This window comes from Mobula birostris, chromosome 3 (genome assembly GCF_030028105.1).
Source record: "Mobula birostris isolate sMobBir1 chromosome 3, sMobBir1.hap1, whole genome shotgun sequence".
NCBI classification, from domain to species: Eukaryota; Metazoa; Chordata; class Chondrichthyes; order Myliobatiformes; family Myliobatidae; genus Mobula; species Mobula birostris.
The window spans coordinates 9,586,496-9,609,238 of record NC_092372.1 but is presented as its reverse complement, the minus strand read 5'-3'; the positions used below and the strand labels follow the sequence as shown (position 1 = coordinate 9,609,238).

The window sequence follows — 22,743 nt, the reverse complement described above, 5'->3', positions numbered from 1 at the left end:
CTGTGTATAAAGTTGACAGCAGCCACATCATTGCCACACCTGATGACTGCCAGATCTGGAAAACTTCTTCCATGGCAACCATTAGCTGGCCACAATGTCAGGCTGTTCTGGAGAGGAAGGAAGTCACTGGGATGGGGAAACAGTGCTCTCCAGTGATTGGGGTCATCCACCCATCCTGGCAGAATCCCATCCTCTGATCTGACAGAGCGCTCACGCACAAGATTCAAGACTGAATCTTGAATCCCAAGGTTTAAGATTCAAGTTTGTTTTATGTCATTTCTAGTACACAATTATAAAGGAGAAGAAAATAATCGACACTCTGGATCTGACGTAGCACAAAAAGAATCAGAATAAGATAAAGAATGTAATAACAAAAACAATAAATATACTGTAAAAACACAAGATAACTTATATACAGTACATAGATTGATTGCATGCCAACTAGTGGAATGGTGCTGCAGCAACAACCTGGCACTCAACGTCAGTAAGGCAAAGGAGCTGATTATGGACTTCAGGAAGGGTAAGACGAAGGAACACATACCAATCCTCATGGAGGGATCAGAAGGAGAGAGAGTGAGCAGCTTCAAGTTCCTGGGTGTCAAGATCTCTGAGGATCTAACCTGGTCCCAACATATTGATGTAGTCATAAAGAAGGCAAGACAGCAGCTATACTTTATTAGGAGTATGAAGTGATTTGGCATGTCAATAAATACACTCAAAAACTTCTATATTTGTACCGTGGAGAGCATTCTGACAGGCTGCATTATTAAAACAACAGGAATTCTGCAGATGCTGGAAATTCAAGCAACACACATAAAAGTTGCTGGTGAATGCAGCAGGCCAGGCAGCATCTCTAGGAAGAGGTGCAGTCGACGTTTCAGGCCGAGACCCTTCGTCAGGACGTCCTGACGAAGGGTCTCGGCCTGAAACGTCGACTGCACCTCTTCCTAGAGATGCTGCCTGGCCTGCTGCATTCACCAGAAACTTTTATGTAGGCTGCATTACTGTCTGGTATGGAGGGGCTACTGCACAGGACCAAAAGAAGCTGCAGAAAGTTGTAAATCTAGACAGCCCCATCTTGGGAACTAGCCTACAAAGTATCCAGGACATCTTTAGGAACCAGTGCCTCAGAAAGGCAGCACCCAGGGCATGCACTTTTCTCACTGTTACCATCCGGTAGGAGATACAGAAGCCTGAAGGCACACACTCAGCAATTCAAAATCAGTTTCTTCCCCTCTGCCATCCAATTCCTAAATGGACATTGAAGCTTTGGACACTATCTCACATTTTTTAATACACAGTATTTCTGTTTTTGCACTTTTTAAATAATCTATTCAATGTACGTAATTGACTTACTTGTTTATTTATTATGTCTTATTTTGGGAACCCCTGCCATAAAGGTTAACTTTCAGGTTGAGTTGGTGGTGAGGAAGGCAAATGCAATCTTAATATTCAGTTTGAGAGGACAAGGATGTATTGCTGAGGTTTTGTAAGGCACTGATCTGGCCACACTTGGAGTATTGCTAGCAGTTTTGGGCTCCTTATTGAAGAAAGGATGTGCTGGCATTGAAGAGGTCCCAGAGGAGGTTCACAAGACTGATCCTGAGAATGAAAAGATTACCATATTAGGAGTGTTTGATGGCTCTAGCCCTGTACTTGCTGGAGTTTAGAAAAACGGAAGGGGGGATCTCAAATATTGAAAGACATAGACAGAGTTGGCATGGAGAAGATGATTTCTATAGTGGGGATGTCAAGAACCAGAAGGCACAGCCTCTGAATAGAAGGATGTCCTTTAGAACAGAGATAAGGAGGAATTTTTTCAGCCAGATGGTAATGAATCTGTGAAATCCATTACCACAGATGTCTGTGGAAATAGTTAAAACTGAAGTTGACAGGCTCTTGATTAGTAAGGACGTTAGATAGATAGATAGATAGATGGACATACTTTATTGATCCCGAGGGAAATTGGGTTTCGTTACAGTTGCATCAACCAAGAATAGAGTATAAATATAGCAATATAAAACCATAAATAATTAAATAATAATAATGTGTAAGTTATGCTTGATGGAAATAAGTCCAGGACCAGCCTATTGGTTCAGGGTGTCTGACCCTCCAAGGGAGGAGTTGTAAAGTTTGATAGCCACAGGCAGGAATGACTTCCTATGACGCATAGTGTTGCATCTCGGTGGAATGAGTCTCTGGCTGAACGTACTCCTGTGCCCAACCAGTACAATATGTAGTGGATGGGAGACTTTGTCCAAGATGGCATGCAACTTAGACAGCATCCTCTTTTCAGACACCACTGTCAGAGAGTCCAGTTCCATCCGCACAACATCACTGGCCTTACGAGTGAGTTTGTTGATTCTGTTGGTGTCTGCTACCCTCAGCCTGCTGCCCCAGCACACAAAAGCAAACATGATAGCACTGGCCACCACAGACACGTAGAACAGCCTCAGCATTGTCCAACAGATGTTAAAGGATCTCAGTCTCCTCAGGAAATAGAAACGGCTCTGACCTTTCTTGTAGACAGCCTCAATGTTCTTTGTCCAGTCCAGTTTATTGTCAATTCGTATCCCCAGGTATTTGTAATCCTCCACCATGTCCACACTGACCCCCTGGATGGAAACAGGGGTCACCGGTACCTTAGCTCTCCTCAGGTCTACCACCAGCTCCTTAGTCTTTTTCACATTAAGCTGCAGATAATTCTGCTCATACCATGTGACAAAGTTTCCTACCGTAGCCCTGTACTCAACCTCATCTCCCTTGCTGATGCATACAACTATGGCAGAGTCATCCGAAAACTTCTGAAGATGACAAGATTCTGTGCAGTAGTTAAAGGTTATGAGAAGAAGGCAGGAGGGGACAAGTTAGCTACCTTCCATCATTGGTAACCCAAAAATCACAGTAACAGGATGTGGTTGTAAATCAATACGCAAAACAGTAGAAATAATATCAAAGATATCTTTCCAATATTTATGCGAGAAAGGGCAAGACCAAAACATATGAGTCAAGGAAGTAACTTCAGAGTGGCATCTATCACAAATTAGGCTTATATGTGAATAGAAACGAGCTAATTTGTCGTTAGACATATGTGCCCTATGCACCACCTTAATTTGTATCAATGTATGTTTAGCACATAAAGAGGACATGTTAACTAATTGAAAATGTTTTCCCAGTTTTCTATAGGTAAATGAAGTTGAAGTTCTCTTTCCCATTCAATTTTAATTTTATCAGATATACCTGAATTTATTTTCATAATCAAACCAGAAATGAATGCTATTAAACCCTTCTGAAAAGGATTTAAGCTTAGAATTTAAACTGTCGGATGATTGCTTTTTTAACATTAATGGCTAGAAAGTTTACCTTATTGAACTGGAAAGGGGTCAATCCCCCTACGACATTTCAATGGTTTTCTCAAACTATATCTTGTTTAAATTTAGCGAAAATTAGAAGTGGCACCTCTGAGCCTTCAATTAAATTTGAAGAAACTTGGAGACCATTTATTCAACATTTCCATATGATGTAGTTTGACCTTTTCGAATCTTTTTTTTAAATTTAAAATACACGGATAGAGGAGTGGAGTTATCGACATTAATGATTCTATCCAATGTAATATGTTAGACTGTCTTTTTTTTCCTCTATAGATCTGTTTTTTTAAAGTTTTATTTAGTTTAGGTTACTATTACTTAGTTTAATTATTGTGTCTTCTTTTTCTTTTCTAATTTGTGTTTTTTTAGATTTTTTCTCATTTATCCCTCTATCATGTTTAATTATATTTAGAGTTTTGGAAACTTTATACATCTGTATTATTACCAATGTTATATTTGTAATGTCAATTATTAATAATGTAATCCCAATCTCTGATCATTAATATTGTTATGTTTATAATTTTGACAATTAATAAAAGAAGATTGGAAAAGAGAAGAAGGCAGGAGAATAGGGTTGAGCAATAATAATTCATCCATGATAGAATGGTGGAACAGATTTGATGGACTAAATATCCAAACTTTGTAAGTGTTATGGTCTCAGTACAACCTACCTGTCCTCTCCTCATTCCTCTGGAATTCGCTGCAGTTCTGCTGTGGAAAGAGTATGCTCGTGAAGGGTCTCAGCATAAAATGTTGACAGTTCATTTCCCCCCATAGATGCTGCCTGACCTGCAGAGTTCCTCTGCCATTTTGAGTGCATTGCTCTGGATTTCCAACATCTACAGAATCCGAATCAACAGGCAAGTTTTCCCATTGTAATTCTACTTGTCATTCCATGGCCTCCTCTACTGCCACAATGGACACTTGCTCAAGTTGGAGGAGCGACATCTCATATTCTGTCTAGGTAACCTCCAACCTGAAGGCCCGAACATTGATTTCTCTGACTTCTGGTAATTTCTCCCTCTCCTCACAAACAAGAGGAAATCCTGCCAAAGGGTCTCAGTCTGAAACGTCGACTGTACTCTTTTCTATCGATGCTGCCTGGCCTGGTGAGTTGCACCAGCATTTTTGTATGTGTTGCTTCTCCCTCACCTCCTTCTCTCTTCTCCCATTCCCCATTCCGGCTTCCCTCTTACCCCTTCTCCCCACCTCTTTCTGGTGGTTCTCCTCCTTCTCTTTCTCTAATGGTTCAATCTCCTCTATCAGATTCTTTCTTCTCCAGCCTTTTACCTCTTCCACCTCTCATCTCGCAGCTTCTCAATTAAATTCTCCCCACCCACCCATATTCCCTTTCACTTGATCTTACTTATCACCTGCCTATTGTACGTCAGCCCCTCCCTCAACCTCCTATTCTGACTTTTACCCTCCTCCTTTCCAGTCCTGATGAAGGGTCTCAGTCTGAAAGGTCTATGAGGCTATAAGATAGAGGAACAGAATTAGGCCATTTGCCCATTCTAGTCTGCTCCACCATTTCATCATGGCTGATCCTATTTTCCTCTCAGCCTCAGTCTCCTGTTTTCTTCCCATATTCATTCATTCCCTGACCAGTCAAGAATCTATCAGCCTCAGCCTTAAATACACACAAAAACTTGGCTCCATAGCTGCCTGTGGCAAAGAATTCCATAGATTCACCACTCCCTGGCTAAAGAAATTCCTCCTCATATCCGTTCTAAAAGACGTCCATCTATTCTGAGGCTGTGCCTTCTAGTCTTAGACTCTTCCACCATAGGAAATGTCCTCTCCACATCCACTCTCAGAATCAGAATCAGAATTAGAGTCAGATTTATTATCACCAGCATGTGACATGAAATTTGTTAACTTAACAGCAACAGTTCAATACAATGCATAATGCAGAAAAAAATAAAGTTACAATAATAATAAATAAATCAATCAACTACAAGAACTTTCACCATTCAATAGGTTTCAATGAGGTTACCCCTCATTCTTCTGAATTCTCGAGAATACAGGGCCAAAGCCATTCAAACGTGGAATCATTTTTGTGCACTTCCTTTGAAACCTCTCCAGTTTCAGCACATCCTTTCTAAGATACGGGTCCAAAACTGCTCATAATATTCATTGAGGCCTCACCAGTGCTTTACAAAGTCTCATCATTGTATCTTTGCTTTTATATTCTAGTTCTCTTGAAATGAAGGCTAACATTGTGTACAGTTCTGGTCACCGAATTATAGGAAAGACATCAATAAAATTGAGAGAGTACAGAGGAAATTTACTAAAATGTTGCCTGGGTTTCATCTCCTAAGTTACAGAGGAAGGTTGAACAAGTTAGGTCTTTATTCTTTGGAGCGTAGAAGGTTGAGGGGGGACTTGATAGAGGTATTTTAAATTATGAGAGAGATAGATAGAGTTGACATGGATAGGCTTTTCCACTGAGAGTGAGGGAGATTCAAACAAGAGGACATGAGTTCAGAGCTTAGGGGCAAAAGTTTAGGGGTAACATGAGGGGGAACTTCTTTACTCAGAGAGTGGTAGCTGTGTGGAATGAGCTTCCAGCAGAAGTGGTTGAGGCAGGTTCGATGTTGTCATTTAAAGTTAAATTGGACAGGTATATGGACAGGAAAGGAATGGAGGGTTATGGGCTGAGTGCAGGTCGGTGGGACTAGGTGAGAGTAAGAGTTCGGCACTGACTAGAGAGGCCGAGATGGCCTGTTTCTGTGCTGTAATTATTATATGGTTATATGGTTAACATTGCATTTGTCTTCCTCACTACAGACTCAACCTGCATATATTTGCCATAAACATTGAGATGTATTATGAATTTGCTATTTTACGAGTTTGCATTTCATTCAACAAAAAAAATTTAAGAATTATATAGAATAAAGAATTAGAATCAGAATCAGATTTATTATCACTAGCATGTGTTGTGAAATTTGTTAACTTAGCAGCAGCAGTTCAATGCAATATGAGAGAAAGAATAAATAAATAAATATGTATAGTATATGTATATTGAATAGATTAAGATTGTGTAAAAACAGAAATATATATTAGAAAAGTGAGGTAGTGTTCACAGGTTCAATGTCCACTTAGGAATCGGATGGCAGAGGGGAAGAAGCTTTTCCTGAAACACTGAATGTGTGACTTCAGGCTTCTGTACCTCCTACCTGATGGTAATAGTGAGAAAAGGGCATGCCCTGGGTGCTGGGAGTTCTTAACAATGGACGCTACCCTTCTGAGACATCGCTCCTTGAAGATGTCCTGGGTACTTGTCGGCTAGTACCCAAGATGGAGCTGACTAAATTCACAACCCTCTGCAGCTTCTTTCGGTCCTGTGCAGTAGACCCCTGCATACCAGACAGTGATGCAGCCTGTCAGAATGTTCTCCACGGTACATCTAGAGAAGAATTTGAGTGTATTTGTTGACATACCAAATCTCTTCAAACTCCCAATGAAGTATAGTCACTGTCTTTATAGCTGCATTGATATGGGACCAGGTTAGGTCCTCAGACACCCAGGAACTTGAAGCTGCTCACTCTCTCCACTTCTGATCCCTTTATGAGGATTGGTATGTGTTCCTTTGTCTTACCCTTCCTGAAATCCACTATCAGCTCTTTTGTCTAACTGACATTGAGTGCCAGGTTGTCGCTGCGACACCACTCCACTAGTTAGTATATCTCACTCCTGTATTCCATATCTCCATCTGAGATTCCACCAACAATAGTTGTATCATCAGCAAATTTATAGCTGGTATATGAGCTATGCCTAGCCACAGAGTCATGGGTATAGAGAGAGTAGAGCAGTGGGCTAAGCACACACGCCTGAGGTGCACCAATGTTGATTGTCAGTGAGGAGGAGATATCGTCACCAATCTGCACAGATTGTGGTCTTCCGGTTAGGAAGTTGAGGATCCAATTGCAGAAAGAGGTACAGAGACCTAGGTTCTGTAACTTATCAATTAGGATTGTGGGAGTGATGGTATTAAATGCTGAGCTATAGTCGATGAACAGCATTATACAAAGTTAGAATAGAAATATAGATAAAACATGCATAAATATGTAAATGCCACCACATATATAAATTCACAATGTAAACAACATTATTGAAAGTGGTTGTAAGTGTTTACAGTGCAGTATAGTGATTGGGATAATAGATAAAGGGAAGTGGGGTGGGCTAACTAGAAAGGTTGATCAGAACGACTGTGAGGGAAGAAAACTCTAAGATGTTATAAAGTTTTTGTTTTAATAGCCCTATAGCACTTTCCAGAAGGGAGCTTTTGGAAAAGGCAATTGGCAGGGTGGGAAGTGTATGCAATGACTTTTCCCAGCCTTTTCTTTCTCCTGGACACATACAAGTCCTGCAGTGATGGTAGACTGCAGCCAGTGACATTTTTCCGCTGACCTGACTCTTTGCTGTAGATTTGCATTGAGAGGATGCTGCACCAATGGCTGATGCGGGGGTGGCATCCATTAGATATTATTCATGGCAACTTGGCCCTCTCCAATGACTACAATAATGTCTGCGCTGGATCCATACCACCAAGGTCAGGAACAGTTATTCTCCCCCAACCATCAGTTTCTTGAACCAAAGGGAATAAATTCATTCAACTTCACTGGCCCTAATCACCGAACTGCTCCCACACCCTGCAGACACACTTTCAAGAGCTTTTCATTTCATGTTCTCAAAATTTATGCTTATTTATTTATCATTATTATTACTCTAATTTCTTTTTTTCTTTATTTGCACAATTCGTTGTCTTTTGCACATCAGTTGCTTCAGAATCAGGTTTAATATCACTGGCATATGTCATGAAATTTGTTTTTGTGGCAGCAGTACATTGCAATACATAATAAAAACTGAATTACAGTCAGTATCTAACATTGTTAAATTAAATAAGTAATGCAAAATATACTGAGGTACTGTTCATGGGTTCAATGTCCATTCAGAAATCTGATGGCAGAGGGGAAGTTGATGGCCGAGTTCCTGTCACATTTTGTGTGTTGCAGACGGGAAGAAGATGTTTTTCCGTCTTGTTATGTGTTTCTTTGTATTTACTGTGAATGTCCGCAAGAAAATGACTCTCAGGGTTGTGTATGGTGACAGTATAGTGTCTTTGACAATAAATTTACTTTGACCTTTGATGAAGATTAGGTCTATGCATTAAAAGGCTTTTACTGGCATATTTCCCGGTGACTGTCAATTTACGCTGTTTCAGAACCACGTACATTTGAGATGGATGAGAAAGTTAGCTCACCAGCAATACAGCCTGTCTAATTTTCCTTACATTAAATCAAAAGAAGGAAAAATAATCTATCAGTCCCAATTGGGTGTATGAACCATCCACTTGTTTAAGTAAGAACACGAAGAGCTATCTATTAACAGTGAGCAGTGCCTGAATGGGATTAATTTCCAATTTTCCAGCCCTGGTGCTGCAGATAAATAAGGTGCAGGAGCTCTAAGTCAAAGTGAATTTATTATCACTGTATATAAGAGTCACCATATACTATAGTATTAGGTATAACAGTACACTTAATACTGTCACATTACAATAATACTATACTAATATCAGCTATAGTATATTCACACTATTATGTCACCATTGTATAGTATTCTCCAGGAGAATCACAATCTTGCAATTGTTTGGAGGCTTTGTGCTTTGGCTTTTGATAGGGTCTCCCATGCTAAACAGGGCAAAGTACGGAGGCCAGACTAAGAGTGGTCCACCGGTCCTCTAGATTCGGGAGTTCAGTTCAAGGCCAATAATCCTGACTAGTCAAAAAAATTTGTTATGGAAACAGCGATGAAAAGTCCTTCTATACCCATGTGCGATGGTATTCCTGAGTCTCCACCCAGGACATGCGTGACTGACAGTAGCAAAAACCAAGAGGAAGCTACTGACATGATGAAGGAAGCCCTGAACACTGCCAGAGTTGGAGGAACTTCATTGTTATCCCTAAATGTCAGGGGCATAATGGGCAACAAGTATCATAGAACATTTATTATCAAAGTACAGTGCTGTACAAAAGGTTGTAGGCACATACTTTACACACAGTGCCTATAGAAAGCATTCACCACTGCCCCCCACCCTCAGAAGTGCTCATTTTTTTTTATTGTTTCACAACATTGAATCGCACTGGATTTAATTTGGCTTTTTGACATAGATCAACAGAAAAAGACTCTTATGTTAAAGTGAAAACAAATTTCTACAAATTGGTCTAAATTTATTACAATTATTAAACATAAAATAATTGATTGCATAATTACCCACCCATATCATGTCAATATTTAGTAGATGCTTCTTTGGCAGCAATTACAGCCTTGAGTCTGTGTGGATGGGTCTCAATCAGCTTTGCACATCTAGACACTGCAATTTTTCCCCATTCTTCTTTACATAACTGCTCAAGCTGTGTCAGATTGCATGCGCATCGTGAGTGAACAGACCTTTTCAAGTCCAGCAACAAATTCTCAACTGGATTGGGGTCTGGACTCTGACTTAGCCACTCCAGGACATTAACTTTGCTATTCCTGTGTAGTTTTGGCTTTATGCTTCGGGTCATTGTCTTGCTGGAAAACAAGTCTTCTCCCAGGTCTCAGTTCCCTTGCAGAGTGCATCAGGATTTCCTCCAGGATTTCCCTGTATTTTGTTACATTCATTTTACCCTCTACCTTCACAAGCCTTCCAGGGCTGCTGCAGTGAAGCATCCCACAGCATGATGCAACCACCACCATGCTTCACAGTAGGACTGGTGTGTTTTTGATGATGTGCAGTGTTTGGTTTATGCCAAACATAGCATTTAATCTGATGACCAAAAAGCTCAATTTTGGTTTCATCAGACCACAGAACCTTCTTCCAGTTGACTTCAGAGTCTCCCACATGCCTTCTGTCAAACTCTAGCTGAGATTTCATGTGAGTTTTTTTTCCAACAGTAGCTTTCTCCTGGCTACTCACCATAAAGCCATGACTGGTGAAACACTGGTGCAACAGTTGTATGTGCAGTCTCTCCCATCTCAACCACTGAAGCTTGTAACTCCTCCAGAGTTGTCACAGGTCTCTTGGTGGCGTCCCTCACTGGTCCCCTTCTTGCAAGGTCACTCAATTTTTGAGGACGGCCTGCTCTAGGCAGATATACAACTGTGCCATATTCTTTCCACATCTTGATGATTAGCTAAACTGTACTCCAAAGAATATTCAGTGACTTGGAAATTTTCTTGTATCGATCTCCTGCTTGTGCTTTTCAATCTTTTTGTGGGGTTGTTTGGAGTGTTCTTTTGTCTTCATGATGTAGTTTTTACCAGGATACTGACTCACCAGCAGTTAGACCTTCCAATTACGGGAGTATTTTTACTACAATCAATTGAAGCACCTTGATTGCACATGGTGATTTCCAATTAACTAATTACGTGACTTCAGAAACCAGTTGGCTGAACCGGTGATGATTTACTGTGTCATATTAAAGGAGGCAAATACTTATGCAATCAATTATTTTGTGTTTTATATTTGTAATTAATTTAGATCACTTTGCAGAGATCTGTTTTCACTTTAACACAAAGGAGTCTTTTTTGGTTGATCAATGTCAAAAAAGCCAAATTAAATCCACTGTGATTTAATGTTGTAAAACAATAAAACATGAAAACTTCTGGGGCGGCGGGGTGAATACTTTTTATAGGCACTGTATAGCTAGGGCGCCTAAGACTTTTCCACAGTACTGCAGTAATTTTATGCATTGTACTGTACAGCTGTCACAAAACAAACAAATTTTATGACAGATGTGAGTGATAATAAGCCTGATTTTGATACGGGTCTCTGTTGTGGACTGAGAGTGGGAAGGGAACAGGGAAAGGGCAATCATGGTTGGTAAAAGGGGAAGGGAGAGGGGAGGGAGCAGGAAACACCACAGAGACATTCTGTAATGATCAATAAACCAATTGTTTGGAATCAAATAACTTTGCCAGCGTCTCAGGGCTGGGTATGTCTGCACCCATGGCAGTCCCTCCCCCACCCCTGCCACTCCTCCTCTATCACCTTCCCACAGCCCTCTGGCAGTGCTCCACCCTCACCCTTCCCAACATCCCTTGTTCCTACAAGATTAACAAACTGACTCTCCACTCATATTGTGCAAAAGTCTGGGGCACCCTAATCGTAAGACTCTTCCACAGGTATGGTGACATATGTGTGCAGTACTGAACATACATGATTTACATACAGTACTTGCATAAATGGTGTAATATATGTACTTCGAAAATAAATTTATTTTGACTTTGAATTCCTGCATCTTATTTCCCCTCAGTTGCTGTGTCATATCACGGCTGAAAAGTCAGAAATTATTCCCATCCTGTTGCAGCTCAGTATTAAAGGACTCCTCGACATGCTCTGGATTCACTTCAATGAAAGGCTGGTTCAAAAACAAGTAGGCATTGCATCCCTCTATTTTACTTTCAAATTTAAAATGGTTCAATGAACGGTGCAGCTCAGTACAGACCCTTCAGCCCAAAATGTCATGCCAACCCACATAAGGCTACTCCACAATCATTCCAACCCTTCTCTCCTACACATCCATTCAGTTCCGTTTGGGTTTAATTGTCATTCAACCATACATGAATACCACCAATGAAACAGCGTTACTCCAGGGTCAAGGTGTAACACACAGTAACCAACAGTCACATACAGACCAAAGCATATATAGCACATATAAGATTGCAAGCACATATAAGATGTCAGTAAAATACGGTCACACACAAAATATATATAAATCCAAGCCCCAAAGTCCCTGAATGTTGCAGCAGTCTGCAGTTAGACACAATGTAGCTTGTCTTCTGCCAAGTGAACACTAGGGGGCAGCACCAAATTCAGCATGAACACTGCACTGCACCACCTCTGGTGGAGTACACTGACTCTGACACCTTCCTCCTGGGTGCATGTAAACAGGCGACACTGTGGATTGAGGCCCAGTAGTCGCTACAAACGAGGCCACACAGTTCCCCGCCATCCACCAATAAATCAGTGAATCCATGTGCTTATCTAAGAGTATTTTAAATGTGTGACTTCTTATTCCCTGTGTAAAAAAAAAGGTATATCTGACATCTACTCTAAACACTGGTATTAACCATTGTCACCCTGGGAAAAAGTCTTTGGCTATCCACTCTATCCCCAGCTTGAGTCCTAGCTCACTCAACCTATCCTCAAAAGACATGTTCTTTAATACAAGCAGCATCCTGGTAAATCTCCTCCACACCCTCCCTTAAAGTTTCCACATCCTTTCTACACTGAGGCAACCAGAGTGGAACACAATATTCCAAGTGTGATCAAACCAGAGTTTTATTGAGCTGTAACATTACCTCACGGCTCTTGAACTCGAACCCCCGACCAATGAAAGCTAACACGCCATACGCCTTCATAACTACCCTATCAACGTGAGTGGCAGCTTTGAAGGAATCTGTCGACTTAGACCGAAAGATCCTTCTCTTTCTCCACACTGTTAAGAATGCTGCCATTAACCCTAAACTGAATTTATATTGCTGATCAGCTCTTTAATGCATTTGTTGAGACTTGCAATTATTATCTTGACAATACACTCATTGGCTTTCGGTACACCTGTACACCTGCTTGTTAATGCAAATTCTAATTATCTAATCATGTGGTAGCAACTCAACACATAAAAACATGTAGACATGGTCAAGAGGATCATTGTTGTTTAGACCAAACATAAGAATGGCCAAGAATTGTGATCTGAGTGACTTTGACCATTGAATGATTGTTGGTGCCAGATGGGGTGGCTTGGATATCTAGAAAATGCTGATCTCCTGGGATTTTCACACATAACAGTCTTTAGATCAAGGGTCCCCAACACTTTTTATGCCATGTACCAATACCATTAAGCAAGCGGTCTGTGGACCTCAGATTGGGAACCGCTCCTCTGGAGTTTACAGAGAGCAGTACGAAAAGCAAAAAACTTCTAGTGAGTGGCAATTCTGTGGGCAAAAACACCTTGTTAATGAGAAAGCTCAGAAGAGAATGGCTATACTTATTCAAGCTGACAGGCGGTACCTAATATGTAACTCCTGAGTTCACTGTCTTGAGAATATTTTTAATGCCGTTAATTTTTCCCCTGTGCTATCACAGCGATTGAACATACTGTATAATCAAAATACCTCATGTCAGCAAAAGCTGACAATACACCAAACGGATAATCAACAAGTCTGGGACGACCAGATCTTTTCCTGTCAGTAAAGTGTTTTCTTGTTTTTCAAGTAAACAGGCTGAAAAGCTTTGAGCATTAACTGGCAACTTTACAGAAATCGTGGTGACTACACTGACCATATCTGATGGATATCAACACAATTATTAAAACACAATACAATAAGCATTCAGTGTTTTCAACGGAGTTTGTGTGTATGTTAAAACTGTAGAATGAATTGAATTAGACTTACTCATTACAATAAACTCTGCTGAGGCAGCGAATGTCTTATTCTCGTAGTTGGCGACACACGTGTAAAACCCCGAATCTTGTTCAGTTACACTTCTGATGAGGAGGTTATTTCCTGCCAATAGCGAATACTTCCTGGACCTGAAAAAAAATTACAATTATCTATTGACGAGAACTGGAAAAAAAAATGTTTCAAGTATTTTGCACACAGTACAGAACACAACAAGTGCAATACCATCAGCACAAGAGACTCTGCAGATCAACACACAGAAAATGCTGGAGGAACTCAACAGGTCGGGCAGCATCTATGGAAGTTAATAAGCATTCAACATTTTGGGCTGAGACCCTTCTTCAGGACTGAGAAGGAAGGAAGAAGAGGCCAGAATAAAAAGGTGGGGGAAGGGAAGACAGCCAGCTGGAAAGTGATAGGTGAGGCCAAGTGGGTGGGAAAGGTCACGGGCTGCAGAAGAAGGAAGATTCTGCAGATGCTGGATATTCAGATCAACACACACACACAGTGCTACGTGAAAATCCCAGAACATGGGAACCAACAACAACTTTGCGCCACTGTTCCACTGTGTTTGTAAATGCTTGTCCAAAGAAAAATATTGAAGGTGGGTCTTTCTCCCTTCACCAGTACTGCTTGTCCTGCTCTGTATCTCCAGGATGGTTGGTTTAATAACACAGGGATTTGCTTAAAGATTTCTCTGGTTTCAGGTCAGAAAATTTACATCTCAGGGAAGAGAACTGGCGGAAAGCAACAGCAGCGGGAGGCTGGCCAATAAATAAATTAGATGCATCATCTCTTGGTATGGAGGGTCCAATGTGGAGGATGGCAAGATGCTGCAGAGGGTTGTGGGCTTAGCAAGCTCCAACATGGGCACAACCCTCCCCACCACAAGGACACCCTCAAAAGGCAATGTCTCAAGAAGGTAGCATCCATCAATAGTCACCTTCACCACCTGGGACATGCCCTCTTCACGTTACTACTATCAGGAAGGAGATACTGGAGCCTTAAGACCCACATTGAACAGCTTTGGAACCACTTCTTCCCCTCCACCATCAGATTTACGAATGGTCCATGAACCCAGCCTCACTGCTCTTTTATTTTGCACTATTTACTTAATTTTGTAATTTATAGATTTTTAGGCCTTTACATTCTTCTGCTGCTGCAAGACAACAAATTTCACGACACTTGTCAGTGATAAAGGGTGCAATGATAGCATAGCGGTTAGTGCGACACTAATACAGATCAGGGCCTTGGAGTTAGGGAGTTCAATTCCAGTATCAGCTTATCCAGTATAAGGAGGTTTTATATTCCTTCCTGTGAACCGTGTGAGTTTCCTCCAGGTGCTCCGGTTTCCTCTCACAGTCCAAAGACATACAGCTTAGTATGTTAATTGATCATTGTAAGTTGTCCCGTGATTAGGTTAGAGGTAAGTAGGTGGGGTGCTGAGTGATTCAGCTTGTTGGGTCGGAAGGGCGTGTTCCACTGGTTTCTCTAAATAAATAGATAAATAGATTTTTTAAAAGAAAGGAAATGATCATTTGAACTTAAGTATAACAAGGTTACACTATTCCCTGACTGGAATGTCTGGAGTTTTTACAGTGCCTATTCCCGAATTTCAGAACTTCCAGTGTGGAAATTCCAATGTGTAACATAATCAGAGGCATGTTTATCTGCTGACATCCAATTACTTTCTTCATTATTTGAATAGAGGTTCACGTGAGTTTAAATGTGGGATTTAATGAAGTCTGAATGTTTTTATGTAATTGTCAAATTAAAGACAAATTTGTACTACAAGTGAAAGGCCAAAGAATGTTTGACCAGCTGTGGAATTTTAGCATTTTCATCATTCCAAATGATCCTGGGAATGAAAAAGTTAACACACGAGAAGCATTTGCTGGCTTTGGGCCCATTAATTGCTAGAGTTTAGAAGAATGAGAGGGGATCTCATTGAAACCTATTAAATATTGATAGGTCTGGATAATACGGACATGAAGAGCATGTTTTCTATAGTGGGGGAGTCTAGGACCGGAGGGCACAGCCTCAGAACAGAAGGACATCCATTCTGAGTAGAGATGAGGAGGAATTTCTTTAGCCATAGTTTGGTGAACCTGCGGAAATTCACTGCCACAGACAACTGTGGAAGCCAAGTCACTGGGTGTAGTTAAAGTGGGCATTGACATGTTTTTGATTAGAAAGGGATTCAAAGTTACAGGGAGAAGGCAGGAGGATGGGGTTGAGAACAATAATAAATCCTCTATAATGGAATGGTTAGCAGACTTGATGGGCTGAATGGCCTATCTCCAATCTTATGTTTTATGGTCTTATTCCAAGTAATTCTCTTCTACAGCTGAGGACCCAGTACTTTGAAATGCACTCCAATGTGCTGGTAATAACACACTGAATTTAATGAGATTAACACACACACACACACACACACACACACACACACACACACACACAAGCATAGGCAGCATCTCTGGAGAGAATAAACAGTAGATATTTTGGGCGATATCCTTCAGAAGGACTGGAGAACTGGAATGAAAAGGGGCAGAAGCCTGATTAAGGTTTGGGGTGGGGAGGAATACAAGCTGACAGGTGATAGGTGGAGACCAGGTGACGGGGCAGATGGGTAGGGTGAGGAAAGGGTGATGAAATAAGATGCTAAGAGATGATAGGTGGAAGAGATAACCCCCTCACATGATGATGAAAAAGTCTTAATATAGGCAAACGTAACATCCTCAGCTAGCATATCTCACACTCCACGGTTGTGGCAACAGATTTACACTCTTTGTTTTGTAATTGATCCAGACTACATATCTGATAGGCATTGGAATCTGCTTATTTTGTGCTGTTGTGACAGCATCTCAGGGGACGCAGTCGGGGAGAAGCCGTAACTAGGATAAATGTTGCACAAATGTAATTACGGGTGGCTTCCTGCTGCACAGAAAAGGTTCTGAGAAATGGTACAACGTCTATCAACGGGCCAGTGTGAAATCTTCAACATCTGAAACCATGCTGTAGTAACCCTGGCTGTGAGAAGATAATTAACGGCCAGACAAGTTGCTGTAATGAGTAGTGAGTTCAATACATGGAAACCGAATTAAAGTTCGCCTTTGTTCTGTATAAAATGTTGGAAAAGAATCTGTAAATTGTGAAGTAGTCATACTTACTTCATATTTTTCATGCAGATTCTAATGGTTAACAGTAAAAATTAGCTTTATTTGTCCCATGTACACCAAAACATTGAAATATAGAGTGGAATGAAACCATAAGACATAGGAGCAGAATTAGGACTGCAGAAGCCATGCATCTGTTTTCCATCTGTATTGTATTCTGTGTTGTGCATTTATTATGGTAGCTAATCACATGGGAGGGGATGTGGTAAAAGTGCTTTGTCCTGGGCGATTTGGAGCTGGGACCGCTGGATGCCCTAATAATGCCCTAATAAAACCACTTAATAATCCTTAACTTGCTTAAGTCTGCTTAATTATGTTTAATATCACTAGTTTTGGGTTCATAAGTTACATGAATTCAAGACTGTAAGTTTTGCTAGTTGCTAATAAAGGAATGAATAAATTTCTTTGACTTTATGGAACATTTTTTTGGATTTGATTATCATACAAGATAGCTCCCCATACTTGGTTAGTAGCAGCGGCTGGTTTGTTCAAATTGCCACTACAAGAACATTCGGCCCATCGAATCTGCGCCACCATTCCATCCTGGCTGATTTATTATCCTTCTCTACCCCATTCTCCTGCCTCCTGAAATGTGTAACTTACATCAACGATGAGCTGGAAGCAGCCCATCAGGTGTCACCATGTTTCACCAACATAACATGCCTGCAACTTGTAAACCCTAACCCATGTGTCTTTGGGATGCGTGGGGAAACTGCAGCACCAGAAGGAAAGCTACACAGTCACAGGGAGAGCGTACAAACTCCTAACAGACAGTGGCTGCAATTGAACCGCCAGGTTACAGTACAGCTGGCAGGGTACAGCCTCACATTTGCTGCTACACCACTGCTGATCTTGGCCTGGGAGACAAACATAATGGACTCAGTTACCAGATATGAACAAGTCATCCTTTATTGTTTACACATTGTGGGGAAGAGGAGTAATAAATTGTGAAGTGTGAAGTCGGCACACGATTTTTTCATTTTTCATAAAGATCCAGACGGTGTTCATTGCTATGTAGTTTGGTGTTTACTGCCCTCAGTGCTGAAAGTGCTTGCAGACTGGCTTCTGGCGGGACCCTTTGGCTCAGCTTTCACACATCTCTGGTTACTCTCTTCTGCTATTCCATCGAGGTGCTTTGGTGCGGAACTGGCTCTGCAGCAGTCATCGACACAGAGTTGACTCGGTGGCTGCCACTCCTGGACCACTTTCAGGGACCCTGCAGTTTGTTGTTCAGTATTCTGTGTGTTAGTTGCTCACTTCTTGCTGTTGGCATGGTTAATTTTTTTTTGCTCATTGGGTGTTTGATGTTTGTTTTCAATGGATTCCGTGGTGTCCCTTTGCTTCATGCCTGTCTGTGGGAGGACAAATCTCGGCATTGTATTCTGGATACATACTTTGATAATAAATGAACTTTGAACCTTTGATCTGGGGCTTGAGAGACAAGCATAATGGACTCACTTACCTGATCGGAACAATTTCATCCCCTTTTTTCCATGTGACCGTAGGTGCTGGGAATCCAGTAACACAACACTCCATCACCCCATCTCTTCCTTCGAGGACAGCTATGTTCTGAGGCCGCTGAATGTATGTAAACTGTCTGTGAGCGCCAGGCTCTGTAAAGTAAAAGAAGGGCAATAATTCAACATCAAAGTCAACTTTGAGTAAATTTTTTATCATATAAAAGCGCCAGGGCAGAATTAAACCATTGGGCCCAGTGAGTCTGCTCCGCCATTCCATCCCCACGCATGAACCTGTTTACAAGATAACAGCTCACGGTACTACAGGAAGGATGTTAGCATGGATAGTAGATCGGCTGGCGGGCAGGAGGCAAACAGTGGGAATAAAGGGGGCTGATCCTGGTTGGCTGCCAGGGAGAAGTGTTGTGCACAGGGGTTGGTATTGCAACAGCTTCTTTTCATGCTATATGTCAACGATTCGGCTGACGGAATTCATGGCTTTGTGGCCAAGTTTGCAGATGATACAAACATAGGTGGGAGATCAGGTAACACACATCAAAGTTGCTGGTGAATGCAGCAGGCCAGGCTGCATCTCTAGGAAGAGGTACAGTCGACGTTTCGGGCCGAGACCCTTCGTCAGGACTAACTGAAGGAAGAGTTAGTAAGAGATTTGAAAGTGGGAAGGGGAGGGGGAGATCCAAAATGATAGGAGAAGACAGGAGGGGGAGGGATAGAGCCAAGAGCTGGACAGGTGATAGGCAAAAGGGATACGAGAGGATCATGGGACAGGAGGTCCGGGAAGAAAGACAAGGGGGGGGGACCCAGAGGATGGGCAAGGGGTATATTCAGAGGGACAGAGGGAGAAAAAGGAGAGCAAGAGAAAGAATGTGTGTATAAAAATAAGTAACAGATAGGGTATGAGGGGGAGGTGGGGCACTAGCGGAAGTTAGAGAAGTCGATGTTCATGCCATCAGGTTGGAGGCTACCCAGACGGAATATAAGGTGTTGTTTCTCCAACCTGTGTGTGGCTTCACCTTTACAGTAAAGGAGGCCGTGGATAGACATGTCAGAATGGGAATCAGATGAGGTACTCCATCTATATCTACAAAGTGATGAAGCAGGGACACGCCGACACCGGCATCTCCTCCAAGGCCATGAGCATCATGAGCTCGTTCGTGAACGATATTTTTGAGCGCATCACTGGCAAGGCTTCCAGCCTAGCCTACTACAACAAGCAGTCAACCATCAGCTCTCGGGAGATCCAGACCGCCGTGCGCCTGCTACTGCCCGGGGAGCTGGCCAAGCACGCCGTATCGGAGGGGACAAAGGCAGTGACCAAGTACACCAGCTCCAAGTGAAAAGTGCCGCCAAACTGAAAACCGAAAGATCAGGTAGTGTTGAGGAAGCAGGGACTCTACAGAAGGACATAGACAGATTGGGAGAATGAGCAAAGAAATGGCAGATGGAATATAGCATTGGGTGATGCACTTTGGTAGAAGGAATAAAGGCATAGACTATTTTCTAACTGGGGAGAAAATTCAAGATTTAGAGGTGTAAAGGGACTTGAAAGTCCTTTGCATGATCCCTAAAAGGTTAACTTGCAAGTTAAGTGGGTGGTAACGAAGGCAAATGCAATGTTAGCATTTGTTTTGAGAAGACTAGGCTATCAAAGTAATGATGCAATGCTGAGGCTTTATTAGACATTGGTCAGACTGCACTTGGAGTATTGTGAACAGTTGTGGGCCCCCTATCTAAGAAAAGATAAGAGGGCCCAGAGGAGGTATGCAAGAATTATTCGAGAAATGAAAGTGTTAACATGTGAGGAATGTTCGATAGGATTGTACCTGTTGTTAGAAGAATGAGGAGGGATCTCATTGAAACCTATCAGATATTGAAAGGTCTAGATAGAGTGGACGTGGAGAAGATGGTTCCTATAGTGGGTGAGTTTAGGACCAGAAGGCACAGCCTCAGAACAGAGGGGCATCCGTTGAGAATGGAGAAGAGGAAGAATTCTCTAGCTAGAGTGTGGTGAATTGGTGGAGTTCACCACCGTGGATGACTGTGGAAGCCAAGTCATTGAGTGCATTTGAAGTGGAGGTTGACAGGTTCCTAATTAATCAGGGTGTCAAAGGTTACTGGGAGAAGATTGGAGAATGGGGTTGAGAGGGATAATAAATCAGCCATGTCGGAATGCCGGAAATGACTCAGTAGTGGGCCAAATGGCGTAATTCTGCTTCCATGTCATATGGCCTAATGGCTGATGTATTTCCCCTCTCACCCCATCCTCCTGCCTTCTGCCCATAAACTCTGATGCCCTGACCAATAAAGAATCTATCAAGCTCTGCTCAATGACTTGATCTCCACAGTCATCGGTGGAAATGAATTCCATAGATTCACCACCCTCTGGCTAAAGAAACTCCTCCTCCTTTCTGTTCTAAACAGACATCCTTGTATTCTGAGGCTGTGCCCTCTGGCCTCAGGGTCCCCCACTATAGGAACCATCCTCTCCACTTCCACTCGTTATAAGCCTTTCAATATTTGATAGATTTCAACCAGACCCCCTTCATTCTTCTGAACTCCAGCAATCCAGAGCCATCAAACGCTCCTCATAAGTTATCCTGTATTTCTGGTATTATTTTCATGAACCTCCTATGAACCCATTATCTTTAGATTAATTTTCTTGCAGAGAAATACAGGAAATTAAAGACCTGGCTGCCATAGTTGAGAGTATTGCTTGAAAAGACATCACTCAGTCAAACCAGATAGACCGTTTCACAACCAACTGCTTCAGATCATTTTTTCAAAAATTTCTCCTTCCTGTCTCTTATCAATGATAGTGCAGGGTTTAGTTAGCTGTGATGTTAATCCAGTGGCAGAAGTTCCAAATCCAAGGCAGCAGCAAAGGAATTATTTTTTTATTAATTTTGTAAATCTAGAATAAATAAGCAGTCCTGCTGATGGTGTTCCTGTGTGTCAACATCTCTGAAAATCTATCCTGGGCCCAACACATCGATGCAATTGCAAAAAAGGGTGCAACAGTAGCTATATTTAATTGGGAGTTTGAGGAGATTTGGTATCTCACCCAAGACTCTGGCAAATTTCTATAGCCATGCCGGACGATGCTGAGGATGTTCTACGAGTCTGTGGTGGCCAGTGCTATCGTATTTGCTGTTGTGTGCTGGGGCAGCAGGCTGAGGGTGGCAGACACCAACAGAATCAACAAACTCATTCGTAAGGCCAGTGATGTTGTGGGGGTGGAACCGGACTCTCTGACGGTGGTGTCTGAAAAGAGGATGCTGTCTAAGTTGCATGCCATCTTGGACAATGTCTCCCATCCACTACATAATGTACTGGGTGGGCACAGGAGTACATTCAGCCAGAGACTCATTCCTCCAAGATGCAGCACAGAGCGTCATAGGAAGTCATTCCTGCCTGTGGCCATCAAACTTTACAACTCCTCCCTTGGAGGGTCAGACACCCTGAGCCAATAGGCTGGTCCTGGACTTATTTCATAATTTACTGGCATAATTTACATATTACGATTTAACTATTTATGGTTCTATCACTATTTATTATTTATGAAGCAACTGTAATGAAAACCAATTTCCCCCGGGATTAATAAAGTATGATTATGACTATGACTATGACTATGACTGGTTGCCTCACCTTCCGATATGGAGGGACCACTACACAAGATCGGAAAACACTGCAGAGGGTCATAAACAGCCAATCCTATCATGGGTACTCGTCTTCCCCTTATCAAGGACATCTTCAAAAGGCTATGCCTAAAGAAAGGGCCTCCATCAGTAAGGACCACCATCATCTGACACGCACCCTCTTCTCATTACTACCATAAACCTCCTGTACTTCCTCCCTGACACAAGAGCCTTTAGAAACAGAATTTTCCCTTCTGCTGTCAGATTTTTGAATGGGCTCTTAATCCATGAACTCAACCTCACTATTTTTTCTATCTTCTTGCACTACCTACTTATTTTTTTCTGTATTTCTTATTATGAGGAGAATTTGAGTGAGCTAGTGATTTTCTCTTTGGAGTGAAAGAGAATGTGAGGTGTACCACACACAAAATGCTGGAGGAGCTCAGCAGGTCAGACAGCATCTATGGCGATGAATAAACAGTCGAGATCCTTCAGAAGTACTGGAAGGAAAGGGGCAAGATGCCAGAATAAAAAGGTGGGGGAGGGGGGAAAAGTGCAAACTTGAAGGTGAGAGGTGAAGCCAGGTGGGTGGGAAAGGTAAAAGGGTGGAGAAAAAGGAATCTGACAGGAGAGGAGAGTG

General features: G+C 41.9%; 1 protein-coding gene across 1 annotated transcript in view; it reads right to left on the bottom strand.

Moving 5' to 3' along the window:
* dcc (DCC netrin 1 receptor) overlaps positions 1-22,743 on the bottom strand; it is a 1,002,879-nt gene that overhangs the window by 719,688 nt on the left and 260,448 nt on the right. The window contains exons 4-5 of the mRNA XM_072252112.1: positions 18,453-18,603; positions 13,809-13,945 (exon numbers count right to left, since the gene is read on the bottom strand). Of these exons, the coding sequence (XP_072108213.1) occupies positions 13,809-13,945; positions 18,453-18,603 (288 nt within the window). The remainder of the gene's footprint in view (positions 1-13,808; positions 13,946-18,452; positions 18,604-22,743) is intronic.